The following is a 19,841-nucleotide window of genomic DNA, read 5'->3' as shown; positions in this document are numbered from 1 at the left end:
TTTTAACTTTCAGATTTGTCTATACTGAGCCTCTAGCAATTCATCAATTACAGTTCAGGTTTTCTGACCCTGACCTTAGTTCCCACAGTAGTTAATGCTTGTGAGTCACTACTCCAGTAAGCCATGTTTGGCTTACTGTATTCACCTGTTCGTCTCTCCAATCTTGAGGGCAGCAGTTTGCTCTGTGTCCTTCCATCTCTTACAGATCTAAGGAGAGTTGTTGATTTTTCCATCTGTTCACCATTTTACTTGTTGTTAGGACACAGTGATGACTTCCAAGCTCCTTACGTGTGGAACCAGAAACCAGAACTGAAATGTGTAGTTTTTTTTTTTTTTAAGGTTTCATTTTTACTTTTTCTTCCCAAAGCCCCCCAGTACAAGGTTGTGTATTTTTAGTTGTGGGTCCTTCTAGTTGTGGCATGTGGGATGCTGCCTCCGCATGGCTTGATGAGTGGTGCCGTGTACACACCTAGGATTCAAACTGGCGAAACCCTGGGCCCCTGAAGCAGAGCATGCAAACTTAACCACTCAGCCATGGGGCAGGCCCCCTGAAATGTGTAGTTTGAAGTAAAAGAAAATAAATCATGAATCATCTCAATAGATGCAGAAAAATAATTTGACAAGATCCAACATCCATTCATAATAAAAACCCTCAGTAACTTTGGAATAGAAGAGAACTTCTTTAACCTGATAAAGGGCATCTATGAAAAACCTACAGGTAACATTATATTTAAAGGTGAAATATCCTTCCCACTAAGATCAGGAAGAGTTAAGACTGGACATTCTCACCACTTCTATCTGCCATTGTACTGGAGATTCTAGCCAAGGCAATCTGGCAAGAAAAAGAAATAAAAGGCATCCAGATTGAAATTAAGAAATAAAACTGTCTTTATTCAGAAATACATGAATCTTATATATAGAAAATCCTAGAATTCACTGAAAAAACTACTAGAATAAACAAGTTTAAGGAGGTCACAGTATACAATAGCAATATACAAAATCAATTGTATTTCTATACACTAGCAACAAATAATCCAAAAGTGAAGTTAAGAAAACAATTCCATTCCTGACAGCATAAAAAAGAATAAAATATTTAGGAAAAAATTTAACAAAAAAAAAGTGCAATACTTGTACACTGAAAACTATAAAACATTATTGAAGGAAATTTTGAAAGATGTAAGTAAATGGAAAGATATCCCATGTTCATAGATTGAAAGACAATATTATGACGGCAAAACTCCCCCAAACTGATATACAGATTCAACTATCAAAATTACAGAAATTGACCAGATGATCCTAAAATTTTTATGGAAATGCAAAAACCCAGAACAGCTAAAAGAACCTTGAAAAAAAAAAACAAAGTTGGAAGACTCACACTTGCTGATTTCAAAATGCACTAACAAAGCTACAGTAATCAAGATGCTGTGGTACTGGCATAAGGACTGACATACAGATCAATGAAACAGAATCAAAAGTCCAGAAGCAGGGGGCCAGCCCAGCAGCATATTGGTTAAGTTCGTACACTCCACTTCAGCAGCCCGGGATTCGCCAGTTCAGATCCTGGGTGCAGACCTACACATCGCTCATCAAGCCATGGTGTGGCAGCATCTCACATACAAAATAGAGGAAGATTGCCACAGAAGTTAGCTCACTGACAATCTTCCTCAGCAAAAAGAGGAAGATTGGCAACAGATGTTCGCTCAGGGCAAATCTTCCTCACTGCCCCCCAAAAAAAGCCCAGAAGTAAACTCAAATATTTATGGCCAATTCATTTTTAAGAAAGGGACAGACAATTCAATGGGGAAATAAAAGTCTTTTCAATAAATGGTGCTGGAACAAATGAATATTCATAGGCAAAATGATGAATTTGGATGCTTACCTCACACTATACATAAAAATTAACTCAAAATGGATTACAGACCTAAATTTAAGGGCTAAAATTATAAAATTCTTAGAAGAAAACATTGAAGTAAATCTTTGGCCCCTCAGGTTAAGCAATGATTTCTTAGATACAACACCAAAAGCACAAGAAACAAAAGAAAAGAAGTGATAAATTGGACTTCATCAAAATCAAAAACTTTTACATTTTAAAAATAAATGAGTTCATTCTGATATTTCCAATTCAAATTAAACATTACAGATTTTCTACTTAGCTAACTAGATTTTATAATCCTATATCTTTTCTCTTACAGTGAAAATCTTGGTTCCTAACATTGTTATAATTACGTATGTTTTATCTTAACTATAAATAGTGGTAAAATAACAATACCAATATTACTAATAACAAGATAACTGAATGCAATTTAAGATTCCTTTCCTGCTAGGATATAGCCCATTGACAATGTACAGTCAAAATACTAAAATTTAAAGATACTAAAAATAATTCTTTGTGTGATTATGGCATGTACTTAATATAGTTATGTTGATTTGTTTTCAGTTTTTAAGGATTGCTTTGTTTTTTTCTTTTTGATCTAATTTTGTTTCGTAATTATATAAAACACTTACATGGTTCCAAACTATAAACAAGAAACATTCAAATAAGTCTTAACTTTCATTTCTGTCCCCTCTACCCAGTTCCTTCCCTTCCCCTATCAGTAACCACTTTTATTCATTTTCAGTTTATCCTTCCACTATTTTTTGAAAATGTAGAAAATACACACACTTCTGACAACCTTTTTAACTGTTTTCCTTCTTCCACTCTTGTCTACCTACAAATCATTTTCTCTCATATCTTATAAAATCTTATAAAATATAAATTGGGTCATATTACTCTCCTGAAAACTTCAGTGGCTTCCCATTGTATTTAAAATAAAATCCAGTTTATTCACAGTACCTATAAAAACTTAGATGATATGGATCCTACCTCTCTGTATCAGTTAGGATTAGGTTTGGCTACGAGTAAAAGATTCAAAATAACAAGACCTTAAATAAGATAGACGTTTACTTCTCTGACATAAGTCTGGAGGAAGACCGCCCGAAGCTGGCACTGGAGTTCAGCTTCAAGAAGTCCGCAGGGCACAGACTCCTGCCATGCCATGGTCCATCATCCCTAGGATCTGACCCTCATCCCTGTGACCTCAAACAGAAGCTAGAGTACCAGTCATTATATTTGTTCCAAGCAGCAAAGGTGGAAGAAGAATAAGAAAAGGGCAAGGGGTACATGCCTGCTATCTTAGAAGGAAGATTCCTGGAGACTCTACATAACACTTGCATTTTACATGCCATAGGTCAGAACTTACCATATGACTATACCTACCTATCAGGAAGGCTAGAAAATGCCTTGATTCTGGACAGCTACATGCCCAGTCAAAAACTGGGAGACCTAACACCATGGAAGAAGTCTCTGCTGCACAATTTCTTCGTTTCATCTCATATTACTCCACCCTTACTCACTATGCTCCAGCCACACAGAATTCCTTTGTTCCTCAAATAAGCCAAGCTCTTATCTATCTCCAGGCCTTTGCTCTTGCAGTTTCACCCACCTAGCACAGCCTTCCTCAGATCTTCACATGGCCAGTTCTCTCTCATCATTCAGGACTCAGCTCAAATGTCACTTCCTCAGAGAGACCTTCTTTGCCAACTGGGTGTAAAGCAGGCCCCATCCTAGTCACCCTTTTTCATATTGTACTGCCTTATTTTCTTTATAGCATTTATCTCCATCTGAAATTATCTGTTGCCTTCCTCCACTAGAACACAACTTCCACAGGACAGAGATCTTTTTTGTCTTCACTCTGTATGCCTATTACAATACAATTCTAAGTGCACAGTAGGAGCTTAATATTACTTGAATGAATGAATGTCTGACTCCCAACACCCTGCTTTTTCTACTACCTCTTCTGTTCCTAGTATATGTGAAATAATACCTCATTTCAAAAGTTAATCTTTGTTTTTAGAATGACAGCCTATTAAAGTTACTTTCTTTCAAACAAGATTTTAAAAGAACATTATTTCCAAAGTAAAACAAAATCTTCCTATGCTCAGTAAGTAAAAAGAGATTTAGATACAACATCTTGGGCAAGTCTCTTAAATTACTCGATCTCATAGTTTTCATCTGTAAAATGGAAGAGTTGGTTAAAATTCATTCACTTAACCTACAGATACTTACCAATCACTGTACTAAAGCAAAATTAGGGACTTGAAAGTTAAACAAGATAATTTCTGCCCTCAAAAGAGGCTCACAGGTGCCTTTCAACTCTACAATTTGTATGATTCTATATAATTTTTGGTTTGTAACTTCTGTGCTAGAGAAAAAGCATAGGACTTCCCATTCCTGAGACACTAACTAAAGATCTACCACCAAGACACTGATAAACACACTGCTTCACTTTAAAAGCAAATATTTAATTCAACATTGCAATAAGAATTGAACAGTAATAAAAACAGAAGCATATTAGTGGCTTAAAAACGTATATTAGTCTTTAGTTTCCTTCAGAGAGGACTCTTCCAGTTCTACACAGCAAAATGATGCTAGGAATACATCTTTAGAAGAGAGAAATTCTCTCTGAATGCAAGTCTAAAATGCTTCAAAGGGATTAAAAGTTTTAAAGACCCAAATCAGAACTACTCAATATTAATCTCATTTGAACCCTAAAAGTTTGACATAATAAACATTATATATTTTATAGAAAGATGGCTCAAAAATTAACAAGTTCGCCTTTTCTAGAGACTGGCATCCCAGATCATGACTATTACATGACCACCTGGCTGTGGGTCCTCCACTACCACCTTCTTCGTTCTTCGAGATCCTTCGTGGCTTCATCTGGGCAACTCTAAAGGCACTGTGAGGAAAACAGATGTAGAGATAGATGCTCATTTCTCCTGCAGTCCCTCTCAGTACAGGAATCAGGCAAATAATCAGTGAGAAAAAGGTATATAATCCATAACTTATCGTCCCCACAAGGCCTCACTCAATTTGAAAAATTGCCAGTTCTGTCAAATATGCCAACACTCCAATAAGATATTTATGACACAGAATCTGAAAAAAAAAAGACATTTAAAATTAAAATAGAATTAATAATGATAACAAAGCAGTTTGATATTTGATAAATATTCCAGGCTTATTTTAAATTCCATATCTGCAAGCTAAGATACAAATATGAACCCAAACCATTGCTGCTCTAAGTCAAATAGATTTCACTTAATGAAGACTACTAACTTTAATTAAATTTACAACTATTAGTCAATGGTGCTTAGAGGTAATTAGACAAGAGTTCTTATTTATCCTGGCTTCCATGGCGGGACTGACTATCTGCCTAAGGAGTGAGGGGGAGGAAGGGCTATCTATGAACCCCTTGGACTTGTATGCAAATTAAGTATCTACATTTTCTTGGGGCTGGCCCTGTGGCCGAGTGGTTAAGTTAGCACGCTCCGCTTTGGTGGCCCAGGGTTCCACCAGTTCAGATCCTGGGGGCGGACATGGCACTGCTCATCAGGCCGTGCTGAGGCAGCGTCCCACGTACCACAACTAAAATATACAACTATGTACCAGGGGGCTTTGGGGAGAAAAAGGAAAAATAAAATCTTTAAAAAAAAAAAGTATCTACATTTTCTACAAAGAGGTTCCATAGCTTCCTTTTTCTTAAAGGGATGTACAATTCCAAAAGTATCTTTTAGAAACTAGGCAGATGGCAGAAACCTGGTTAACACATTAATTTCAAACTTTTGAGAGGCACTATGGTATTGCAGTTAAAAGCATATGCTTTTGAGTCAGGTGACTAGGTGCAAATTCCAATTCCACTGGTTAGCTGTGTGATCTTAGGGAATCGACTTATCCCCTGTGCTACAGTTTCCTCTTCACAACCTATATAAATAAGTTGTTGTGAAAACTAAATGAAACAACATGCATAAAATGCTTAATATTGCCTGGTACAAGTTAGTGCCTAATAAATGTTAGCAACATCATGGCATCATTTGAACCTAGGACCCACAGTTACTATCTTACCTCATTAAGAGAGGCTCTTAGATTTAGAATAGACCAGATAAAATAAACGTGTTTAAGGAACATCCTTACATTCATAGATGGATAAGAACACATTATATAAAATAGTTTTTAAATGTGGTTTATTAATAGAGTGTGGGCATATGGAAACCCAATTTTAAAATATATAAGGACTTCATGAACATTGAATTCTGAGGTACTAAAATGTAAATTTTTTTCTTTATAATGTCAAAGTAATACGGCATAGTATAATCTTTCAAATTTTTTACTGCAAACCATAGTAAGAAATAAATTTAACATCATGACCCAGTACAAGCAAATGTATATCCTTACCATATGCAATACACTCTCATTTTTATATTTTCTATTTCTTTCTTTTGTTTTTTAAAACTGGTAACTTCCCATCAAAATTATTTCCCAACCTAGTGCTGTACTGTGACCTCCAGTTTGAAAAGCACTAATACAGTGCTTATGAACAGAGTATGAACTTCTTGGAACCTAAGAGATAAGCATTCAAATCTTGACTCCTCCTCTTACTGAGCTATCTTGCATGTGTCACTTAAACCAATCTTGGCCTAAGTTTCCTTGTTTTAAAAATAAAATGTGGATAAAACACCTAACTACAGGGATGCTCTACTGATTAGAGTTAAGATATGTTTAACTTCTGGCATAGCAACAAGACCAATATTCACTGAGTGTTTACTTTAGCTGTATTTTAGTATATTTTAAATATATTAATTTTTTAATATATTTAAGTACCTACTCTCAGTTTATTTCTGATATTTCCTCTGATAAGGACTTCATAGAGACTACAACAATATCTGTATTCTTTCTTTCCCAGTAGGGATAGAAAAGCCTGAAATATAAAGATGATATCTTAGTTCTGTGTTTCTGGCTGTAATTTTCTCATCTAACACACAAAATCCACTGTTACTCTGATAATTATTTCCAAGTTTGACAAGAAACAATTTTGAAAGTTTCAAAGTTACTAGAGATAATTCATATTATTACCAAAACTGTAGCACACAGTGTATAGTATCCTCCCATTATAAAAATGCATCTAGAAGGTTGAAGAGTTTTTAGTAAATCATTTATAAAGCATAAAATAAAATTTCTCTACTGTCTTGAATTGGCAGACATTCAAATGTGTTTCTTCAATGTGGAAAATACAATCACCATACATTTTGGAATCTATGCAACAATAAGGAAAAATTACTTAACTAGATTTGTTCAAACTAACCTTTATTTTTCCATCAGTATGTGCTGAAGCTACAGATGTTGAAACACGAACCAATCTTGTGGCTGATAAATGAATTTTGAAATGCCTATGGAAATGTGAATAAAGGCAGTCCATGAACAAGTCAACTTCCTCCTGGGTAACTTCCCCAGGTGTTTTGTGGACACTGTCCCACAAAGCTTTTGCATCCTCTGGATGTATGGCATAAGAAATGTCCAGACGTTGAGGGCTACAGGGTACAGACCAAAGAAATTCAGTAGTAGCCATATAATGGTCCATTTTGCATGCAGTCCACATAGCAGCCATCCAGGAAAGATTATATGCATTGATTGCTAAGGGACTGAAATAACAGTCAAAAGTTTTCTGAAACCAGGTTCCAATCATGGCTGTATTAGTCTCTGCTCCATTTGCAAGAAATAAGGGTAGACAGGTGAAATCTTCTGAAACAGTCTCCAGAAGACTGTCTCCAAATATACAGCAGAACCAACCAGTCCACAACACTTTACCTTCTCTATTCTCAGACGGCAATTGAGATTTTGACAGAATCTACCAAGAAAGAAAATAAAACAGGTTCATTAAGTTCAGAAGTACATTTCCCCCTAAATTACACAATCTCAAAACTAATTTGCAGATTAAAAAATAAGATACGTTGTATTACTTGCCAAAAAACACAGAGCCTCCCTAATCATTATTAGGGCTTATCAAGTTAATTGACCTTTCTTCTAATATTCTTATATACTAGAGACATGGTATATGCTAAGATCTTGGTGCAACCAAAATGCAAAATAAGAAAGGCCAATATGGCATAACCAGGTAAAGTATGTTGAAAAAAATCTCAAAATCTCAATTTTAGAAGGGACTGTAAAAGGTCACCAAATCCAAACTGCTTGAATTCTTTCATTGAGGAAAACTTCAATATTTCCTAAAGCAGCTCTTTCTATCAACTTAAAATGTTCTTTCAATGTGTTAGTCCCTACAGTTTCCACTCACTGGTCCTGCTTTCTTCCTTACATGCATATAGAACAAATCAAATCTAACCTGTCTTCTACAGGAAAAGCCCTTCAAATGTCTGATGATCCCTATCATATGTACTGCCAAGTTCAACATCTCCAGTTTCTTCAACCATTCCTCCTAGGACATACATTCAAGTTCTCAAACTATCCTGGGTCACTCTTCTCTGAAATTCTTCTGCATGGGAGTCACTCATAACTGAACCTAATTACTTCAAAGAGGTCTGATTAATTACAGGACTGTCACTATCTTTAACCTAGATTATACTCCTATTAACATAATCTTAGATTAGAGTAGTTCTCTGGTTTTTAGTTGACAACTTTACATAAATTAGCCCAACATATTCATTTTTGCTGGTAACAGGTAAATCCTCCCCAACCTGTACTGAGGCTTAAAATTTTAATCTCTTTCAATTTGGCCCATTGTGCCAACACATTCAGATCTTTTAGAATCTTGATTATATTTTCCAGCAGATTAACTAATGCTTCAAAATCTAAATGTGTAAATTACATGACAAACATACCTTCCAGATATTCATAGAAGTTTTAATTAAAGCTTGACCAGGGCAAGGTGAAGATCACAGCCCAGTATCATATCCCTTTAGAGATGATCATTTAAATAGTTATTTTACCATATTTCTCCTTCTTGTTCAAGGGATTAAAAGAGACTCTCAAATACCTTAAAGCCCGGATATATTATGCCTATCACACTTTCATGATCTAAGAGTCCTGTAACCCTGTCAAGAAATGAGATTTAATTTGAAAACTATTAGGACACTATACTAGGAATTCAAGAGGTCATTTCTATTCCTCACAAGAACATCTGCTTGCCTGATGACATGCAAACCACATAACTTCTCTGGGCATCAACTACCTCTAATTGTCTACCCAGTGTCTATTTTTCCTTCCACAATAAAACTGTGCTTTTACTCAAGGTGGCAAAGTACCCACTAAAAAAGAAAAATTTTCTAGTCTCCCTTCCAACTGGGATGTCAAGAGAAGTTGTTGGGTCTCAGCAAGTCTCATGAAAGATTTACTCAGCAGCAGGCATCCTGATTGTCCTTCCTATCTTCCTCCTACTGCCTGCCTGGAACTTGAATATAATATTTAGAGCTCCAGAAGCCATCTTAGACTAAAAGGTGACCTCATGGATGGGACCCATGCACCAAGGATCACAGAGAAGACAGAAGGAACCTAGATTACTAATAATTTCATGAAGCATATACCTGCCTTAGACAGCTTATCTCCAGACAGCTTTTTATAAGACAAATAAACCTCTATCTTGTTTACTCCACCATTATTTAGGCTTTCTGTTATATGCACCTGAACCTAATCCTAGGAATCTTGAGATTCTTGTCAATACCATGATCTATACCAGGGGTCAGCAAACTTCTTCTGTAAAGGGCCAGGTAGTAAATATTTTAGGTTTAGCAAGCCACGTGGTCTCTGCAGCAACTACTCAACTCTGCTCTTATAACACAAAAGTAGCTATAGACAATATGAAAGCAAGCTAAAGGGGTTCTGTTCCAACAAAAAAAACCAAACCTTATTTACAAAACAAGCAATGGGTCAGATCTGGCCATAGTTTGCTGACCCCTGATCTATACAAATAAACAAACAAGGAGAGTGATGTCAGCATCATGGCAGAGTGGGAGGTTCCCTTTGTCTCCTGCCTCTGAAGTACAACCAGACATCCATTGACCAACAGAGGGTTCCCTACAGAGCACAACAGGACACCTAAGAGACCAGGCGGCTATACATCTGAAGGTGGGGGGACGCGACTCCCCTGAAGAGTGGAACTAGGGGAACAACTCCCTTCCTCACCCCCCATGGCAGCAATCCAGGATGTGGATCCTCACACAGTGGCCCACACAAGTGAGCGGAGGTGAGAGCGGCCCAGCCCCATGCACCCAAACATTGGTGGAGTGGCAGCAGCCCCACATACGTGAAGACCTGGGAGGCTGCGGCAGCAGCCAGTGGCCTCACACGTGTAGGAATGCCCAAGGAGCAGCGGCAGAGGCAGCAGCAGCCAGTGGCAACCCTGAGTGTGGGAACGCCCCAAGGGCAATGGTGATGACCAGTGGCGGCTCCACACCTGAAAATGTCCAAGGCAGGAGGCAGCAGCATGGCAGTGGCCCCACCCCACAACAGTGTATGGTCGGTGGAGCCACAGCAGAAGCAATGACCCAAACTGCACAACTACAAGCAGACAAGGTGGGAGCACACAGCCCCCAGTGGCAGCACCCCCAACACCAACTCACCAGCAGCAGGGACTGCATACAAGAACCCAGGTCCCCAAGACCCCACCAGTGACACCCATGAACCCAGCACCCCTGGCAGTGGTACAACAAGCACCCCCAGACAACTGGTAAACAGCAACACAGATGGTGCAAAGGACAATAGCATCCAAGCCTGCAGAGAGCCAGCAGAGGAACAGGAGACTGAGGTGACCAGAACCAAAGTAATCAAGGCCATACCCAAATGAGAGAAGGTGATTAGTCCCACAACTGCGACAGCAGAGGACCAATTCATCAAATACCATGAAGAACTAAAGTAACACTGCAGAACAGAAGGAAAATGACAACTCTCCAGAAACCAAATCTGCAGTCACAGAAGTTTACAATCTACCTGACAAAGAAGTCAAAATAACAGGAACAAAGAAATTCAAAGAGTTACAAGAAAACTCAGAAACACAGTTCAATGAGCTCAGGAACAAAATTAATGAACAGAAGGAATACTTCACCAAAGAGACCTAAATTCTAAAAAGAACCAAACAGAAATTCTGGAGATGAAGAACACAATTAATGAGATTAAAAAATAATGCAAAAAGCATAAAACACAGAACAGACCTAAGGCAAAGGAAATCTTGAACAAAACGAAAAGACAACCCACCAAGTGGGAGATAATATTTGCAAACCAAATGCCCAAGAAGGGGTTAATTTCCAAAATATATAAAGAACTCATACAATTCAACAACAAAATAACAACCAACCTGATCAAAAAACAGGCAGAACAAACATGATGTAATCTACACAGAATTCAAAATATATTATGATATACACCCAAAAATAAACAAATAAATGAAAAAAAAAAACAGGCAGAAGATATGAACGGACATTTTTCCAAAGAAGATATGCAGATGGCCAACAGGCACATGAAAAGATGTTCAACATCACTAATTCTTAGGGAAACGCAAATCAAAACTACACTAAGATATCACCTCACACCCATCAGAATGGCTAGAATTAACAAGACAAGAAATAACAAGTGTTGGAGAGGATGTGGACAAGAGGGAACCCTCATACACTGCTGGTGGGAATGCAAACTGGTGCAACCACTATGGAAAACAGTATGGAGAGTTCTCAAAAAATTAAAAATAGAAACACCATATGATCCAGCTATGCTACCACTTGGTATCCATCCAAAGAACAAGAAATCAACAATACAAACAGATTTATGCACCCGTATGTTCATGGCAGCATTATTCACAGTAGCCAAGGGGAAGCAACCTCAGTGCCCATCAATGGATGAATGGATAAAAAAGATGTGGTGTGTGTACACACACACACACACACACACACAATGGAATACTACTCAGCCATAAAAAAAAGGACAAAATCATCCCACTTGCAAGAACATGGATGGACCTTGAGGGTGCTATGCTAAGCGAAATAAGCCAGAGAAAGACAAACACTGTATGATTTCACTCATATGTGGAAGATAAACACATGGATATGGAGAACAAATCCGTGGTTACCAGAGGGGAAGGGGGCGAGAGAAAGGGGCACATATGTATGGTGATGGATAAAAACTAGACTATCGGTGGTGAACATGATGCAGTCTACACAGAAACTGATATATAATAATGTACACCTGAAATTTACACAATGTTGTAAGCCAATATGACCTCAACAAAATAACTTAAACAATAGGTTATAAATCACAAGCCTAAGAATTTTAAAAACAGTAAGACAATGCAGATTCTTTTCCCCTAGGAAGCAAGTATTGCTTATATATGATACCTGGACAAGAAATGCTTCAGGGTCTCTTTGTGTTCCTTTCATTCCTAGGAGAGCAGAGAAAATCACTTTGATGTTGAAGTCTTCTCCCACTTCTACAGCAAGTCCTTTCTGCTTTTCAGCAGCAATAAATGCACCCAGAAGTTTAGAATACTCTTTGAGATTAGTATAGGAGAATTTATATAGGGGAGTTAAACTATACAAAGTCCACTGTTTATGCAGAAGGAATGCAACCTTTTGAGGATCAACATCGTCCTAAAAGAAAATCAAAACAAAAGAAGTTTAAGAATTAGGAAACATGAGTAAAGAATTTAGTCATAAGATTTCACATACTTAATACAAATCTATTAGTGGATACTTGATCTTTGTACTCTAGCCAAACTGGAGTTTGCAGGACTCTTGGAAGATCCTTGAATGGGCCTCTGCATTTGTTGCACCTCCCCCTTTGGAAAGCTCTTCCCACAGGGGTTCACTGGTATGTTCCTTTCCTTCATTCAGGTCTCTGCCCAAATGTCACTCAAGAGGCCACTCTATCTAGCACCTGCACCCACTCCAACTTTTGTCACTCTGTATCTCCTTAACATGCTTTATTTTTTTCACAGCATTTACTACTGACATTATATATTTATCTGATTTTTATTGTCTACTACACCTCTAGCACCTAGAACAATGCCAACAGGTGTTCAGTAAATATTTATTGGATGAACATCTATGTTTCAGATTTAGAAACTTCAAATTACAGATTTTGAAAATAGTAACTATTCCTGGAGCATCTAATTAGGTTGACTTTAATTAAGTGATTTTTAAAATTGTTTCTAGTATATCTACTCTGACACAATGCCTAATTCAATAGATTAAATTAAAAGATAACACGGAAATTTTTTGGCCGTGCTCTATTAGAACCAACGTACCATCAATTGATTGGCTCTAAGGCCTTATTGAGGGTCATCCCATATAGGCTCCTGGTTCTATCCTGAACTGAATTTTTCTATAGAATTCATACTTCCTGGCATAGTCTCACAGTTCCAACTATCTTTTGGAACTTTCACCACAGTTGTCTACTTGACAAAAATATTTGTTCTGATTAGAGTATTCATGGAAACAGTTATATACTTTTATTAAAAACTGATAAACCTTTTTCTTATTACTATCAAAAGGTACAACAAAATTATTTATATCATAGACAGAAGGAAGCACTGAATTGGACACTCCAACCTTTAATTTATATACACTTTCTGTTTTCTGGTTAAGAACCATCACTTTCATTACCAGCACTAGTAATTTTTCTTTAAGAAAGTTTTCACAAAGAAACAAAAGTTTTCTCATATCGCAGAAAATACTATGTACTCAACACTGACAAGAAAACAAAGTTATAAGGAGTATGTGGGTGATGGATCAGCAGGCTCCTTGCTAGGTGACTCAAAACCACACACGAAACTTGTATTGATCAGGGTTTTATTTCATGTTTCAGTAAAATTACAAATCAATAATGTTATATATCTTCAGGGTTGTTTATGAATGATCAAGAGCCTGTTGCCACCAGACAAATCTGGGACAATTTAAACATCAAAATAATTTAGTGAGGAACTAGAAAAATTTGAAAAACGGGAATTCATGAGTCCATACCAATAAAGAGATAAATAAATAAATGCAGAAGTGAGAAGGGCTTACAACAGAATGCCAAAGCCTGGTTAGTAAATATGGAGCAAATGGAGTTGGAAAATCATTATTTTGCAACCATCACGATAAAGATGGGATGAGGCAAAAATTATTAATGGACGTTACGTGTTAGGAGAAATTTTGACAGGGAATAGGATATTTGCATTATCTTAAAATGTCTTCCCCAACAGACTGCTTATTAGCTGAAGAGGGGAACAAAAAGGTAATTATTGGGCAACATCTTGACAGGATGATCAAAATTAACATCACCAAGTGCTACCAGATGTTTTTCCCCAAGAAGGACACACCACCACCTATGCAGTATCCTAGCTGAGAAAACATAACTTCAATCTAATCGTGAGGAAATATCAGACAAATACAAAATGAGGAATATTCTATTTAAAAAGGAGAGAGGAGGCGGGCCGGCCCCAAGGCTGAGGGGTTAAGTTCGAGCGCTCCGCTTCGGCGGCCCAGGGTTTTGCCAGTGCGGACATGGCACCACTCATCAAGCCATGCTGAGGAGGCATCCCACATGCCACAACTAGATGGACTCACAACTAAAATAAACAACTATGTACCAGGGGGCTTTGGGGAGAAAAAGGAAAAATAAAATCTTTAAAAAATAATAATAAATAAAAAGGAGAGAGGAGGAAACTATATTCTGCAAAAATGTCAGTGTCAATAAAAGACAAATATTGTGGATGTTTCAGATTAAAGGAGGTTAAAAGATATAACAAAGGAGGTACTGATAGTGTGAATAATTGTTTTAGCTGTTTCTCATTTATTTTATTACCTGAGGGATTAAGAAGATACTATAAATACTATCAAAAGTTGAAATTCTTTGTTCAGAGATATTCTCAATTACTGAGTAACACGAAAGAACACAAAAAGCATACCTGCAATTGTGAACACTGGGGAATTTTCCTTCGAGGTGGAGTTGGGACAAAAGAGGTTTGCCTCCTGACCGATTCTAACCGTTTCTGCAGAGGGGTGGCACCTATAAAGTAATCTTTAAGCCTTGAGGATGCACGTTGTCTAGGAGTCGATTCTGGTGTATCACAAGAATCCATGGTCTATGTAAACAGATAATAAAACCAAAGTTTTGAACACCAAAGAGTTAATTCACGCTCAGTTTCACTGAGTCTTCTCCTCTCTATAAAGGAATTATTTCTTTCTCTCCCTCCCCCTCCCTGTCCCCAGTTTCGACTTTTCAACCAAGTCCTGTATTTCTCATTGGCTACAGGCTATTTTTATGACTATCTTACAGATACCTCAAACACAGTAAGCTCAAAACTAAACTCAACTGCTTCCTATCCACCTCCTTCCAAAAGCTAGCTGGTCCATTTTCAAATTCCTGTCAATTTTCTAAGTTAATTTAAATTCATTTAAGTAGTCTCCCACTTTCATTCTTTAACATGTAGTCATTAAGCACATTCTTTAGAGTTTTTCCTTCAATAGTCTCTCTGTCATCCATTCCCAAAGCTACTTCCTTAGCCAGGTTCTTGCTAGGATAACCAAGTGCTTTCTATATCTAAGGGTAACTCATTCTTCAGCAACAGAACTTTATTATTAGTCACCTGTGCAAAAAACTTTACGACGACGAGATAAATTCTACTCTTCTGCTGGATATTTAAGATCTTTCATAATTCAGCTTGTCCTTACCCTCCTACTTCTCCTACACACAAACATATTCTTGTCTTCATGTTTTCGCCTATCAACTATATTCCCTATCTGAAGCATCCTTTTCCCATTCCACCTCCTTTAAGACCAGGCTTGAATTTGATCCCCTTTCAAGTAGCAGAGTTCTGTTAACCTTTTTCCCTAGAATGCCTGTTATAGACTTCTGTCTGCATCAGTGTCTCATTCCTAGAAGCAGTGTGTGTGTGTGTGGGGGGGGGGGGGGGGGGTGTGCACGTGTGTGTGTGTGTGTGTGTGTGTGTAGAATGAGATCTGAGGGGTAAATATTTTGAAAAAGCCCCCAAACCCTCTAGATGAGTCAATAAAATCTCTCAAAAACATTCTATAAAATCTTTGGAGATTAATAATATACCAGCCTACGCAGCTCTCCTCTATCACCCAGTCTGTGCCACCCACTTTGGCCAGTATTCTTAGACGTCCTTGCACTATTTTTATGGTGTGCATTTCTTCTCTTCCCAGCAAGACTAAACTACTCTGACTGAAACCATGCTTTATATTTCTCTTGTATAATTACCTTAATATAATGCTGAGTGCTCCTTAATTGTTAAATAGTATTGGTTTCATTGAACAGAAGTATTTCACAGAACTCCAAAATTATGATATAACTTCCACTGAATAGAATTATGATTTAAAAGTTATAATAATTACTTCCAAGTACTGGCATAGTTACCCTTTTTAAAAAGTTTTTCACAAATGGAAAGTTATATTTGTTACTATATTTAAATTTCAATATGTCAAAGTAGGATACCCTCTATATCTTGCACAAAACTCCATAAACTAAACATACAGTTCTCAAAGCTCCAATAACGCCCAAAGCAAGATCATATATCATACAATTTAAACAGCAGCTACTCTAAAGTATTCTATCTTCAAATGCACACTAAATTATCTATTTTAAAGGGAGTTTTAAATTCTTGTCTACACCGAATGTTTCTTTCAAATTTTTTATTTGGAATGACTGGTAACATTTATTAACTATTCATCATGTGCCAGGTACTCTTCTAAGCCCCTAACAAATATTTTCTCATTTAATCCTCAACCCCATGAGATGGATTATTATATTCCCAGTTGAGAGATGGGAAGACAGAGAAGTTAAGTAACTTGCCAAAGTCATACAGTTAAAGAGCAAAAGAGCCAGGATTTGAACCCAGACAGTCTAACTCGAGAGCAGGGGCTCTTACCTACTTCTTCCACATTGCTTTTCAACAGAGACCAACTTCAAGGCAAAATAAGCCCTACTGGATTTGACTCCTTAAAAGAGAAATGCTATGAATTCCAAAAAGATTTTAAAGTCTATCTAGGTGAGAAAAAGACTATTAGCACTGAGAGGGTTGGTTTTGAGAAGACATTTCGCTTGAGTATTTAATGTTAACAGTAATGTGAAATAGCACAATCCATGCACTGAAGATTAGAGAACGACATATCTATTTTACCTTCTCACTCCACAGTCAATGTGTAATTTTGCCCTGCTCAATAATTAAGAGGTTGAAAATATATCCTGACTCAATATTTTACTGTCCCAATATTCTTCCTTCCAATTGTAAGGAAACAGATCCTCTTACTTGCTTTCTAAAGCTAACCCCTCAACCAATATTCTGGGTCCCCATATCCCTTTACATCGCCCTTGGACACCACCTCCCATGTTTCTTTCAAACCTCTATTATCTCTAATCTCTTCCACAGGATATTTTTCTTCCACTGCCACGCATATTCTAGTATTCCTAACGCTAAAAATTTTTTGTTTAAATCCAATTCATTTCATTTCTCTTGAGACCAATCTCCTGGAAATGTGGTATACAACCACTGCCTCCAATTACTAATAAATATCTTATTGGAAATCTTCAACAATCTCTTTTCTGTATCCATCACTATAAAGAAACTCCATTTTTGAAGGTTACCAACAATGTTTTTGCTAAAACCATGGCCAAATACTTGGTTCATCAAATTTGTCCATCCTTACTCCTCTAAACTTTCTGTTACCTTTTTTTTCAGACACTCAATTTTTAGGGGTTTTTCTCCTTCTTATTTCTTATAGTTCCTTCCGATTTATCTGCTGATTCCTGTTCTTCCTCTTGTCCCAACAGTGGGTGTCCCTCTGAAATCACTCATTCTGCATATGAAAACATTCATCCTACATATGACTCCTAAATCTCTATCTTCAGACCTCTGCACCAGCATTTCCAGTTTCCTGTAGGACATTAAACCTTTCGTGTCCTCAAACTCATTAAGTTCAAAGCTAAACATTATTTCACAACCAGTCTTTCCTTTCCAACTACCCTGTTTCTCTCAGTAATAATTCCATTCTTCCTTCTCATTTTCTTCCCTGCCCCTTAAAGTACATCGTGGTCATCTTTTACTCTTCCCTCAACTTCACCTTTATATCCAATTTATTATCAAATTCTCACATACTTCTTAAAAGGATATACACTAGCCCTCTCAGACTTGGCCTTCACTTCCATTCTTGATTACAGCCACCTACCTCGTTCCGAATCTTAACCCCCTTCCCCAATCCATGACTAGTCTTTCCATAGACACCACTTTTGCCTTGTCATTACCTTGCCTGAGATTCCACAACAATTCCCACACATCTTTGAAATGAAGTCAGAACTGCTCTGTCTGGGTTTCAGGGCACTGCATTATCTGCTCTTATTGTCTGATCCTATCAAGGTTCATCTTCTCCTACTTCAGGAGTTCCTACCCCAAGACCCACAGACAAACGGCCTCCAAAATCCAACAACGCTCTAAGGTTGTAAGCAAAACGCTGTATGCACGTGTACTTGGTGGCAGAGGCGGGTGAGGAAAAGTCCAGTATACATGGACAACTTTTTTAAAGGTTAAGAACCACTGCCCTACATCCAAACAGGCATCCCCTACCCTAGACTGATCATCACCCCATTGCTCCTCACGCCTGTCATGTTTGTCTCTGCTCCCCGACATTTTTATTCAACCTATCGCCAATTAAGAATACTTCTCTCCTGCCACTTGTCTGACCAAATCCAACCCGACCTGCACGTTTCACTTCCTCAGGAGAAGCTTTGCCATATCCATACAGCTAGCTATGATAGTATTCCTAACACTAACCGTTTTTTGTTTAAATCCAAATCATCTCATTCCTTTTGAAACCAATCCGCCAACTCCTCTTGCATCTGTAGTTCATAACACACAATTACAACTGAGTTACTTTTTCTTGTGGCCTGTCCATGAAGGAAGGGACCCTGACTTACATCACTTTTGTACATTGCCACCAACACCTAAATCCAACCGCCCCAACACCAACGCTTAGCAGAGTGCTAAGCACGTAGTGTGAAACACACCTCAAGACACAAGTATTGTAAAGAGAACGACCGTACAACAGGACAAAATATAAAGTCTGCTGCCAGTCCTGGCCCAACACAAAGCATCTTACCACTAAAATGCCGTGATGACGCTGTCACCCATTCCAGCCTCACGAATCATGCTTCAAGTCCGGGTCCAAAACTACGTCGAGACTGAAGTCCCCTGAAGCAAGACAGCCGCCAAAGTGACAGCTACGAGAGCGTCCGAAGGAAGCCTTGGCCCTCCCAAAATCCCTCTCGCTCCCCAACAAATGGGTTCACGAGGGACACAAACGCGCCCAGTAAGGAGACCTCCGCGCCCTCCGTCGCCAGGTAAGCCCTGCGCCTTCACCCCGGGAGGGACATTTCCGCTGACAGAGCCACCCAATTCTGCGACCCTCGTTCCTGCGGAGTTGGCTTCTGCCCGCGGAGGGGAAGGGCAAGGGACAATTTGTCCCAACTCGCCCCTCTCCACCTGAGCCCTTCAGGGACTAATGCCAGCTCGGAAATCCCGCCGTTGAGAAGCGGGCAACTCAAACCTCGGCGCCTCCTCAGTTTAAAATCGTTTCCCGACTCGCTCTGCGGCCCGACGCAGGAAGACTCCCTGGCGCCGATTCCAAGTCGGTGAAGCAACTAGGGTCGCCATGTTAACTGAGGGCAAGGTAGAGCCGTCTAACCATTATTGTCAACTGGCATAATTACGCGATATTGCCCCCGCAGCTCTCTTCTTCCGGTGCGCTTTCCTTCACATTTCCGCCCGTAGTAAGCATGGCGGCGGCACTTCTGCTGTGATTGGTCGAACGCCTTCGCCGTATCTTGGGCGCTCTGTGGGGCGGGCTGGGCAGCGCTTGGCTCCCAGCGGCGGGGCGTCTATCGGTTCAGGTGCTGAGAATGTTTTCAATTTGCTCGCCTTTCTCCTGCTGAAGACTCGAGTTCGGCCGCCAAATTTGGGAGATTTGAAACGCGA

The 19,841-nt window shown here is 38.5% G+C and overlaps 1 protein-coding gene across 1 annotated transcript; it reads right to left on the bottom strand.

Moving 5' to 3' along the window:
• Positions 1-870: 870 nt before the first annotated feature.
• On the bottom strand, positions 871-19,651 carry CENPL (centromere protein L). The gene is made up of 5 exons (XM_014852887.3): positions 18,967-19,651; positions 14,760-14,936; positions 12,208-12,459; positions 7,179-7,721; positions 871-4,975 (listed from the first exon to the last, which is right to left on the bottom strand). Exons 2-5 carry the CDS (start codon positions 14,931-14,933, stop codon positions 4,904-4,906), a joined length of 1,041 nt encoding a protein of 346 aa, XP_014708373.1. The 5' UTR covers positions 14,934-14,936; positions 18,967-19,651; the 3' UTR covers positions 871-4,903.
• Positions 19,652-19,841: the final 190 nt, after the last annotated feature.

This window comes from Equus asinus, chromosome 25 (assembly GCF_041296235.1).
Source record: "Equus asinus isolate D_3611 breed Donkey chromosome 25, EquAss-T2T_v2, whole genome shotgun sequence".
NCBI classification, from domain to species: Eukaryota; Metazoa; Chordata; class Mammalia; order Perissodactyla; family Equidae; genus Equus; species Equus asinus.
Note: the sequence above shows the minus strand (reverse complement) of the source record. Positions and strands in the feature narration are given on the sequence as shown.